Genomic DNA, 12,079 nt, shown 5'->3' with positions numbered 1-12,079 from the left:
TCTCCAGGCAGCAGGCTTATCAGATAATCTTGCTTGCCAGATAAGCGAGTTCCAAAAAAACGTATACAAACAGGACCCTTGTTTTCCTTTACATCGTGAGATGAGTAGGGCTGCCCAACTACCAGGCATTTAGCCCAAGTGTGCCTGGATGAAGGGTGCCTTATTTTGTATTTTTTGACCTACGATGCTTGCTATGTTAAAATCGTTGCCTCCGTTTACTGTTTCGATCCGGCAGCAGCAGATCACTAGGCCATGCTTATTATTTTTTTCGGATGGGTGGGGACCATGGATTTGATAGACAGAAATGGGTAGAAAGAAGGATGACGGAATGACATGGCATGGAGGAGTACCAAACAGCAATGCCAGCAATCCCTGCCACTCTGCGCGCGAGGGCCATGCCAATTGGCCTACTACCGGCGAATCCCGCAAGATGCTCGACGCACAGCTCACGCACACAGTACAGACAAAGTAATGCACCGTGCACGGATCCGATCTGCGATCCGAAGCCGAGGGTGCCGGAAATCATTGTATCACGGGATCCCAAAGATTGATCGATCAGTCCAAAGATCCCAACAGACAAAGTACTGTGGTGCTAGCTTGGAATGTTTGATACTAGCTGCTAAACTTTAGCAGTACCACATCAGATATTCGGATGCTAATTAGAAGGACTAAACATGAATTAATTGTAGGACCCCGAGCTAATTCGGGGGACGCATCTATTAAGCCATCATTAGCAAATGGTTATTGTAGCATCACATTGTCAAATCATGCACTAATTAGGCTTAATAGATTCGTCTTGCGAATTAGACTTCATATGGGCAATTAGTTTTATAATTAGCCTATGTTTAATACTCCTAATTAGTATCCAACATTCGATGTGATATGTGCTAAACTTTAGCAGCTGGTATCACTGACATCACAGTGATGCTGTCAGACGATACCCTGTCGATTCTGCTGATTGCACAGTGCCATGTGTGGTTAACGGCTTAAGCTTGCTGCCAGGGAGAACCAAATGCATGCAGCATGCTCACTTTGAAAAAGAAGCTCGTACCGTACGTCGACTGTGGTTACGTTACGTTACGACAGTCACCATTGTCTCAGTCCGCCATTGTCCGTTAGTTTTTTACGGAGCTGGCAGCAAGAGAATTAATGACAAAATCTCCACCGGCGCCACGAACTTGATGATTCCACAATTGATATCAAATTTTAACTTGTTTTTCCAGTAATACCTGTATATTCTGTTTACAAACCGCTAAAAATATAAAGTATAAGTACGTATGGTTAGCATGTGTTTAATCAAAGAAATGAAGGTGCTTAGAGCAACTCCAAGACTATAAAAAAAAATCTTCCCCAAAACTATCTATTGGGGACTCTACTAAAAATTTATTCCCCAAAAGCATATCAAACCATAGCAGATCGCTAGTAACTAACCCCCCAATATTTCAAAACATGCCACATCATCATATTGGACCCATTAACCACCCATCTATCGACGCGGAGTCGCGGACCTGCCCTGCTCCTCTCAACTGCCGCCGCCCCCTCCGCCGACGGTATGCTGCTCCTCCGGAGGCACCTCCTCCCTCTTCTCCGGGCGGCCACCCCGCTCCCCGCCCGCATCTACCACCGCACCTGCTTCCTCTCCACCTCCGCCTCCGCCGCCCCATTCTCTCTCCAGGAGTACCTCGTCGCCGCCTGCGGCCTCGACTCAGCTCAAGCCCGCAAGGCAGCCCAGAAGGCATTCGATGAAGCATCCAAAGGTAGCAGGAAGGCATTCCGGGGGATCTCCAGGTCCCGCCTTAACTCCGCCTCCAACCCTGACGCCGTCCTCGCTCTGCTCTCTGGCGTCGGCCTCTCCCGCTCGACATCGCCGCCGTCCTCGCTATGGACCCGCTGCTCCTCCACTCCTCGCCCAAGAACATCAGCCCCGCCTTCTTGCTCTCCGTGACCGCCTTAGGAAAGGACGGGCGCGCACAAAAAAATAGCGCGAATGGTAGGCGCGGGCGCGCGCTGGCGGATTGGAGGAGGAGAAGCGCCGCGCAAATTTGCGGACGGAATAGCTCTCGATGCGGGCGGATGCAAATTTGCGGTAGGTTTGAGGGACCCATTGGAGCAACCTTTTTCCTATTTTTCCCTAATGAAGGTTTTAGGAGTAATTTCTTGGAGTTGCTCTTAGACATTAGTAGTTAGAGAGGGAAAATAGCCGCATCTTAAGTGCCCGTCAATCTTTATAATCCCTACTAATAGTGAAGATAGGCTCAACTTTCTTGCTAACGGGCCTGGAGCTTCCTTATGATTAAAGGCGTCGGTGGCCCCCTAACTATCAAATTTCTGGATAACCTTGATTCATCACTTCCCTACTACCAAAAGCACGAGCTTAACCATGATTCTTCTAGTTTGGCGCCCTCTAAGTATCTTGCCCAAGCTCCGCCACTCCTTGTTAACACGACTTAAATACCTGGTGTAAACTTAACCATATTATCCTACTTGTAAGCACCTATAGCATTTGACGTCGCAAATAAAATACCCTTTTTTTTCCTATACAAGCACCCGAAGATCCGGTTGTGGTGAAATTTTAAAAACGGAACTCGACCTGGACGACCGACTTTTTTTGTTTTTTTTAGTTTTTTTTTAAGATTCTCACAAATAGTCTCCTGGCGGAAACATTTCAAAATCTGGACCCTAAGGGCGCCATCTACGCTGGCGCCAAGCTTACACGTTTCGGTGTCAGAGGGTTTGGCGCTAAGGTCGTTGCGCCATCGGTGACGTGGGTGTTGACATGGCAGGGGGCTTGGTGCCAGCATTGATGGCGCCAAGCTTAGCACCGTAGATCTTGACGTCGAGCTGTTACCCCATAGCTCTCGGCGTTTCGAATGAAACATGTATAATTATTCCGAGGAGCATGCAACAAACCACACTACAGTATACTCGGCGAGTTCGACAGGTTTTTCTGTGCTTTATACCCTGAGGATAATAATTTTGTGGGTAAGTGCATTACTGCTTTTTTTTTTGGCTGGGACTGACGCTTACCTTTAGATCACTTGGTAGGGAATTCGCAACTGATTTACGTTTATTTCAAAATATGCCTCCCATTCTCGTTTACCACTTTGTTCAATGTAAGTGTGCCTGTTTCATTTCTGCTTATATCTTATCCCCACTATCCATCCACATGCTGTCTGTGCGCCCCCCCCCCCCCCCAAAAAAAAAAAAGATGTTAATTCCGTGTTTATGCTAATTCATGATCAGTACACATACAAAGTTCGAGGACATAGAAAAGCTGTCCGTACCTTATCAAGGTCTGTTTGCTCATGATTACTTGCGTCCTGAAATTTCTTTGTCCAATCTTTTCGGATTCCTGATTGGTAGTCAACTAGCCGCAGGCTCACAGAGGGCACTGATTGCTTGAAGAAAATTACAGTACCGTTCCCTTGCACTTTGCGCACAAGATGACAAGATACTTACCTGCCAAGACGCTTATTAATTTATTAGCTTACAGATTGATGCATTACCTGCAGGCAGCAAGCTTATCTTACTATTGGAGTAGCTTTGTTTAATTGTTTAGGAGGTGTTTGGATAAACCCGCTAAAGTTTAGCACCTATCACATTTGATGTTTAGATGTTAATTAGGAGTATTAAACATATGCTGATTACAAAACTAATTGCACAGATGGAGTCTAATTCGCAAGACGAATCTATTAAGCTTAATTAGTCCATGATTTGATAATGTGGTGCTACAGTAACCATTCGCTAATGATGGATTAATTAGGCTTAATAGATTCGTCTCGCGATTTATCCTAGGGGTTCTGCTATTAATTTTATAATTAGCTTATATTTAGTCCTCCTAACTAGCATCCGAATATCTGCTAGAGTTGTGTTGTGTTTCACCTCCCCTGGGCTAAACCCTCCCTTCACAGCTACACCTATCTTGCTCTGATCCTGTCGCCCTCAGCCTCGGCAATCGGCATGTCGTCTCCTTTGATTATTAGCCCACATGTGCATGTCCTAACCAGAATCTCCGAATCGGCAGAAAGGCCCCAAAACAATATTTTAGCTGACAGTCAAGCAACAGGGAGAAAAATGTTGCGCAATGCAACTTGCCAAAAAGATCATCAGAAAGTACAAAGATGACCGCGCGCTGCTTTTTACCTGCGCACAGAAGGTTTGGCTTTTGTTAGCAGAACACAGAAGGTTAGTTACTTGAGCACAGAGACAGACGAGTCATGCGGTCAATGGTACTCTACAATCGCTGGGCCAGGGCCGACGTCAGACCGTCTCGTGTCAGGCCGCGAGAAAAACTATTCGGCCCTGCGCGGTGACGTCGTCGTCTTCGCGGAGCGCCAAAACAAAAGGCTGCCGCTGCCACACACACGCACAGCGCATTATTGCCCGAGCGACGTGGGTAACCGGCGCCACGGCGCCAGGCCCCCATGCCGCGCGCTACCCCTGCCCGGCCGCCACGAATCCTGTGGCCACCAGCCGCGCCGCGCCTGCTTCGACGGGCACCGCGCGTTCCCCTCTGCTCGATCGCTCACGCGCCCATCTTCCGCGCGCGCGGGGGCGCTCGGCGCCGATCGGGGGTTGGCGCGGCGTCTCGCTCCCCCGCTCCGTCAACTTGTCGAGCTCGTTCATCCGGCGGCGCACGGTACGGGGGAGGAGGCGAAAACGTGGAGCGAGCTGCAGCACTCCTTTTGGCGCGGGATCGATCGATTCATCCTTCCCAGGCTTGTCTTGCTCATGGTCGCAACGGTGACACCACCGCCTCCTCTTCAACCCCACACGCCTTTCACGCGCGCCGATCTCCTTGTGGCAGGCCACGAGCCGCGCGGGCAGATTAATTGTGAGAACAGACGAGATCGATCGAGCCTGCATCTGTGGTCGAGTACCTGCATCTGTGGGACACATTGGAAGCAGTTCAACTACACGCGGAGCAAGAAGATGCAGTTCGATGGCGGTGGACAACTGACGGCCAATACACAGCCAATCAGCGTATCACATGCTCAACCAGGGGCGAAAAAAGAATAAAATGTAGCAATACTAGGTTGAAACCTAGACATTTGGGATAAGATGCATACATCCTAACCAGCTGAACCGTAGTGTAGTTTGTTGCATGCTCCTCGGAATAATTATACATGTTTCATTCGAAACGCCAAGAGCTATGGGGTAACAGCTCGGCACCAAGATCTACGGTGCTAAGCTTGGCGCCAAGATCTACGGCGCCAAGCTTGGTGCCATCGACGCTGGCGCCAAGCCTCCTGCCATGTCAGCACCCACGTCACCGACGGCGCAACGACCTTAGCGCCAAACCCTCTGGTGTCGAGATATGTAAGCTTGGCGCCAGCGTGGATGACGCCAAGCTAAGGGTCCAGATTTTGAAATGTTTAGCCTATTTGTGAGAATCTTAAAAAAAAAAGGCTAAAAAATAAAAAAGTCAGCCCGGACGAATGTATGTCTAGAGCAACCAGTTTTCACGGACGGATATCATGGAGTATAGAGTGCTATGAAACATGTCGTTAGCGGTTGAATTTTCTCCCTTTCTCGTTTCACACGAAGCACAGGAACAAAATACAAAAAGTACAACATAAGTGAAGCTTCACTTTATCCTTCAAATCGATGTACCGCTCCTCCGATATATACGAATTAAGTTTGGAGTTTTTAGTCCGCCTTTTTCTTATATACCTTCGCTTGTAGAGTCCGGTTATTTTATATCATAATACCGGTTTAATCTATGCGTAAAATTTAAACGTGGAGTATTCCACTAACTCACGAAATATATAGTCGTCAAGTGCTCAAGATTATTATTTTTAAAAAAGAAAAGAAATCACGTGCTCAAGACTGAGCCGAGGGAAACCTCATTTGCACCGGAGGAACGGAAGCTGGGGCATCGGCGGCGTCGGTCTCCACACAACGCGCTCTGTGCACCGCGCGTTCGTCCGGGCACGTCGCTGTCGCGGCAGCCAAGACAACGTTGGCCTGCTCCTGCACCACGCTCCACGCCTCCCGGACGTGCCGCTCCTCGGTGAGCGAGTTGCCGATGGCGCAGCGCAGCACGTAGACGCCGCCGACCACGGCGGAGCTGATGTACGCTCGCCCCGTCGCGTTCACCGCCTCGAGGAGCCTCCTGTTGAGCTCGTTCGGTTCCACTACTTCGCCGCCGCGGGTGCGCTTCTCTCCAGCGGAGGCGGGGCGAAGCCGGAAGCAGACCAGCGCGAACTGCCTCGGCACGGGCACCTCGAACCTTGTGTCAGCGCGCACCATGGCCTCGAACGCGGCGGCCATGCGCACGTGGGCGCGCACGAAGCCGCGCAGGCCCTCGACGCCGTGGCACCGGAGCACGAGCCACAGCTTCAGCGCGCGGAACCGGCGGCTCAGCGCGACCTGCCAGTCCTTGTAGTCCACCACCACATCGTGGCCGTCCTGCGCCGCCGCCGACGGGTCCTTCAGGATCACGTCGTGATCGGTGCCGAGCGCGGCCACAAGCGCCGCGGGCCGCGTCACCCACAGCGCGCAGCAATCCATGTTGGCGAGGAGCCACTTGTGCGGGTTGGTGCTGAACGAGTCCACGGCCTCGGCGCCCGCGATGGCGTGACGGAACTCGGGGCACACGCACGCGGCGCCGGCGTAGGCCGCGTCCACGTGCACCCACACGCCGTGGCCCGACACGGCGGCACACAGCTCGCGGAGAGGGTCGATCGCCGCCGTCGGCGTGGTCCCCACCGTAGCGCACAGGAACAGCGGGACCCTGCCCGAAGCCTCGTCGGCGCGCACGGCGGCGCGGAGCGCCTTGGGCGAGAGGGTGAAGCCGCTCTCCCTGGACGTCGGTATCTCGCGGCAGTTTCCCCGGCGGATCCCGGCAATGCGCGCGGCCTTCTGGAACGAGAAGTGGGTCTGGTCGGAGAAGTAGACGACAAGGTCTCCGATCCGCTCCTCGCCGATCTCGGCGAGCTTCCGGTCCCTCGCGGCGACGATGGTGCAGAGCATGGCCTCGCAGGACGTCCCCAGCAGCGTGCCCCCGCCGCCTCCAGAGAACAGCAGCCTCTCTGGGAGGTGCAGCGCCTTGCCGAGCCAGTCGGTGACGACGACCTCGAGCTCGGTGGCTGCCGGCGAGGCAGCCCACGTGAACGGGTTGATGTTAAGCCCCGCGGCGAGGGCTTCGCCGAGGGCGCCCACATTGCTGGCCGTGGCCGCGAAGTGCGCGAAGTGGCGGGGGCTCTGCCAGTGCGTGACGCCGGGCAGGATGAGGTCGCGGACGTCGCGGAGCGCCGCGGCGAGCGCGTCGCGCTCCGGCCGCGCCGGCGCCGTCTCGGGAAGCTGCCGGGCCAGGAACCCCGGAGCGACGGCCGGGCGCACGGGGTACTCGTTGATGCGCGTGTAGTAGTCCGCGATGAAGTCCACGACTAAGCGCCCCTGCCTGCGGAACTCGTCGGCGTCCAGCGGCGGCGTAACGAGCGAAGAAGGCGTGGCAGGTGCAACGACGGCCGCCGCAGCTGCAGCAGCCGGGCTGGTACCGTTCGCCGTGGTAGTGTCGGCGTGGTTCAGGATGTCCATGGCAGGAGAACGTGTGGGCTCTGGTGTGGACGGGGGTGTTTATTTTTAACTGCGCTCGTGCCTCGTGGGCTGTGTGGCAGCGGACGAGGCTCGAGCGTCAGACAGGGTGATGCGAATTCGAGAGGAGAGAGGCGTAGATCCATGGAATGGTGATCGAGCCTTCTTATAGCATGCATGGCAGCATAAGCCATTTGGCCGGAAACACATGGGAAATTAGCAGATAAGCTATTATCGTATACTAATAGGTACGAAGTAATAACCATGAAAACACAGTATAGACTATAGACGATAACATGCATGTAAGCACTCACACTTGACCCTTATGGCCTGGAATGGTTAATTTCAAAGATAGACAAAGCACTGCTGGCGTGTCACTATAATCTGTCGACAGGCATACACTGGTGGAAAGTTCCGGTTGGTAAGTCTCGTATCTCTCGAAAAACTAACCGAGACTAATCATTCGGAATTAAAGATCTCCCTCTTTAGTCCCAGGTCATTCACCCGGGACTAAAAACCTCCTTTAGTCCTAGTTGGTAATACCAACTGGAACTAAAGGGACCGCCATGTGCACATGCACATGACCACTTTAGTCCTGATGACCTTTTTTCTTTTTACCCTGAATTTTTTTCCATATTAATACTAATTATTGATATACACACATACCAACCGGGACTAAGGGGCCACGTGCATGCACATGCATGGCGGCCCCTATTACCACCTGGATTAAAGACCTTTTTTCTTTTTACCCTAAATTCTTTTATATATTAATGCTAATTGTTGCTTTATATATATATATATATATATATATATATATATATATATATATATATACATACACATTCTGTGTAGCAAATGCACAGACCCCCACCCGATCGCGAGCCGTGGCGGCGCAGCGCACAGACCCCCCCTTGGTTGACCTGGCGTGCCCGCCTGGCCCGTACGCCCCCTACCCGCCCGGACAAAAAGGAACCCTTGCTCCACCCGTCCGGACTCTGACAGACAAAAAGGAACTTGCGCCTCCCCCCTTCCTTCCTTCGCCCCCGTTAACCGTGCCACCAAACCTCGCCCCCTTCCTTTCTTCGCCCCCGTTAACCGTGCCGCCAAACCTCGCCCCCTTCCTTCCCTCGCCACCATTAAACTCACCCCCGGGAACTACCCCAACTTAACCCCGCCGTCGCTACCCCAACTTGCGCCCATGGCCCCGCCGTCGTTGCCCCAGCTAAAATCGCCGCTTCCAGCTAAGCAGCCCAATCTGGAGCAGCAGATGGCGATGGTTGTCATGGGCGGTGGAGATCCGATCCATCATCTCCGGCGACGGCTCAATCTGCGGCCGCAACTCCTCCGGTTCCGACGACGATCATGCCCATCACGGGAGCGGTCGTCCCCCGCGGATCTGGTGATCCCTTGCATCACACAACCATGCTGACGCCCCCCGCTTCGGTTCCTCCTGGCGCACCAATCACACCTGATCCAAGCCAGAGATTCCACGTGGTGAGCATCTCCTCATATTGCAATTGCGATTTCCGTGGAGGGCATGCTTAATTTTTTTTTGATTTTTGATTGCAAGCATTCGAAGTGTGATTACAACCTCAACCCTCCAAAATGGGAAAACTAAATTGTGATGTTTGTAGTCGAAATTGATTTTAGATGTAGATTGGGGGAGTTGTTTTGTTGCAATCGGTAAAAAAAAACAGTTGCGTGGATTGCATCATGGTGTATAGGTTGTTTTGCACCTTGTTAAAAAAACTGGTGTGCCTGATGTATGTTGCAACTTCAGATGTGTTGATTGCAACTTCATATGAGAATTACAACATTAGTTATAGTTTGGTTGCAACTAATGGCTACAGTCTAATTGTAACTCTATCTATGAGGTACATGCATGCAACTAGTGCTAATTGCAACTTCGGATGAGAATTGCAACATTATTTATAGTTTGATTGCAACTAGTGGTTGTATTGTGATTGCAACTCTATCTGTGATTTCAACATTTGGTAATGATCTGGCAAAGTCTTTTTCAGATGCAGGATTGCAACATTAATTTCAGTTTGATTGCAACTAGTTGTGATATTGTGATTCCAACTCTATCTTTTTTTTGGTTATATGCCAGAATTCATTCGTATTTACCACCGTGTATTTTTTTCATAGGATCCAACATATTTGATGTATTTATCCCAAGGGTGAGGTAGACATTTGAGACAAAAAAAAGAAGCCCACCTATTTTACTGTGATTATGCAAGACTGGCCGGGTTCAGTGTGAGGGTGAAGAGAACTAGCAAGGAGACTACACACTAGATTTGCAACCGAGAAGGGTTTCTAAAAATAGATAAAGAGAATAACCAACCACGGATTGAAAAGACATCAAAGAGAGTGAGCTGCCCTGCATATGCTAAGGTCAAGGAAGATAAGAAAGTTAAGTAAGGATACTTTGACCATGTTGAGGAAGCACACAACCACAAGCTGCACCCGTTGCCCAGGATGGCGAGGTACATGCATGCCCACAAACAAAGAGAGGCGGCGATGGATGACCTGTTTGCTATCATGTCAAGGAATGGGGTGGCACACCAGGCTATGATGAACGTGATGTCTAAGTTGTTTGGTGGCCATCAAAACTTGTCATTCACAAAGAAGGATGTGAAAAATATGTAGGTCCCTCTGTGATCCATCCAGAAAAAAAAATTCAAAAAAAACAAAACCTCATGTCGCATAACTAAGAGTATCCTGATAGCTGCAAAAAATAATGTACTTATTTCTTTTTATGTTCCAGAAATGCTAAGCAAGCAAGGGAGGGCAGGGATGGTGATCTGGACAAGCTTTTTCAGTTTTTTTAGAGAGTGCAAGGCGAGCAACAAGTACTTTTATTGGGATGTAGATTTTGATCCAAAAATAAAGGTTCTCAGGAGCATATTCTGGAGCCACGTGAGAGCTGAGTGCAAGGATTTTGGTGATGTGATCACATTTGACACAACCCACAAAACAAACAGAAAAATATGCCACTAGGCATGTTTGTGGGGGTCAATAACAACCTGAAGAATGTCAGTTTTGGGCAAGCGTTGCTTCGGGATGATACAATTGAATCATTCAAATGGTTGTTTGAAACTTTCAAGAATTGCATGGGGGCACCGGCCCTATGTGATCCTGATAGGTATGACTTTTACTCCAATTACGCATATAATGTATTCCTGGTTGCAAACTTGATAATTGAACAAATGCAAAAAAAATGGAGTCTGCTGGTTGCAAACTAGGTGTTGTATGGGTTGCAACCCTATTGTATTGCTGGTTCCTTTAGAAACTATTGTTTGATTTTTTTTTGCTACCACAGAAGAGGAAGCAGCAATGAGAGAAGCAATAAAGATTGTGTTCGACAAATCGCAACATAGGAACTGCATATGGCATACAACAAGGGTCTGGGAGTATGAGCTCGACCAATTGTACACACATCACAAAGATAAAAATCTGAAGGAGAGGCTGGAATCTCTTATAAATTATCTGCTGGGGCCTACACAATTAGAGGTGGAGTGGAAGAAGTTGGTAGATGAGTGTGGAATCACTGATAACCCGGCAATAATTGCACTGTGGGAAAAGAGGAAGAGCTGAATTGCAACATACTTCAAGGGGATGTACTGTGGGAGAATGACATCCACACAATGATTGAAAAGCCAGAACAGGGTGCTCAAGGATGGTTATTTTAATAATAGTATGAACCTGCACATGTTTGCAAAGAGGATGCTTGACTCGCTTCAGCACACAGGCCACATGGATGCTGGTGAGATGCACTACTCATAGGTATTTTATTCTCACAAAATAACAAATCATTCCTACTGCTGGTTGCATCTTGATCATAAAAGAATTTTGTGCAGGCTGAGGTTGTCTGAGCTTGCAAATCAAGGTTCGATGAGCAGCTCAGCAGGTTGTACATGAGAGCTGTGTACCAGGAATACAAAAAGCAATATGGTAACAGCACAACATTTGTCATAGAGCCTAATCCTAATCCAAAAGTGAGGATTGGTTACTTGGTGACGCATGAGAAGGACATGGGGAGCTTCTGCTGGGCGCGACATGCTTTCAGGGTGGTGGCGGATAAGGAAGCAGGAGTGTATGAATGCGAATGCAAGTAGTGGGAACACACAGGTAAGCTGGTTGCAACCTTGTTACCTATCCAGTTGCACATCAATATCCCTAGGTGTTTCTATATATTAAACAAAATATACTGCAAAACTACAGGGCTGTTCTGCATGCACATCATAAAGGCATTCACCCACCTGTAGGTGCAGAGCATACTGTAGGTGCAGAGCATACCAAAAAAGTACATTCTCAAACGATACACGTGTGATGTGAGATCTGTGGTTCCATGGGATAGACATGATGTTGTGCAGGTTGGGCCATGAGGCGACATGGAGCGGTCGCAGCTGTCAAAATTGCTACCTAAGTTAATGAGGCTGGGCAGAGCGGGAAGCAAAACAGATCGCGCTTATGTTGAAACAAATAGGATCATTCCTGGATTGAGCTTCTCTAAGCCAAAGAAGTTGGTTCTTCTATG

General features: G+C 49.8%; 1 protein-coding gene across 1 annotated transcript; it reads right to left on the bottom strand.

Annotated features, from left to right (window-relative positions):
* Positions 1 to 5,769: 5,769 nt before the first annotated feature.
* Positions 5,770 to 7,688, bottom strand: LOC101771724 (tyrosine decarboxylase 1). Its single transcript, XM_012844662.2, has one exon. The coding sequence runs from the start codon at positions 7,540 to 7,542 to the stop codon at positions 5,824 to 5,826; it is 1,719 nt and encodes a 572-aa protein (XP_012700116.1). The 5' UTR covers positions 7,543 to 7,688; the 3' UTR covers positions 5,770 to 5,823.
* Between the last annotated feature and the right edge of the window lie 4,391 nt (positions 7,689 to 12,079).

Source organism: Setaria italica, chromosome III (genome assembly GCF_000263155.2).
Source record: "Setaria italica strain Yugu1 chromosome III, Setaria_italica_v2.0, whole genome shotgun sequence".
Lineage (NCBI taxonomy): Eukaryota > Viridiplantae > Streptophyta > Magnoliopsida > Poales > Poaceae > Setaria > Setaria italica.
The sequence above is the reverse complement of the archived record's forward strand: the minus strand, read 5'-3'. Positions and strand labels throughout refer to the sequence as shown.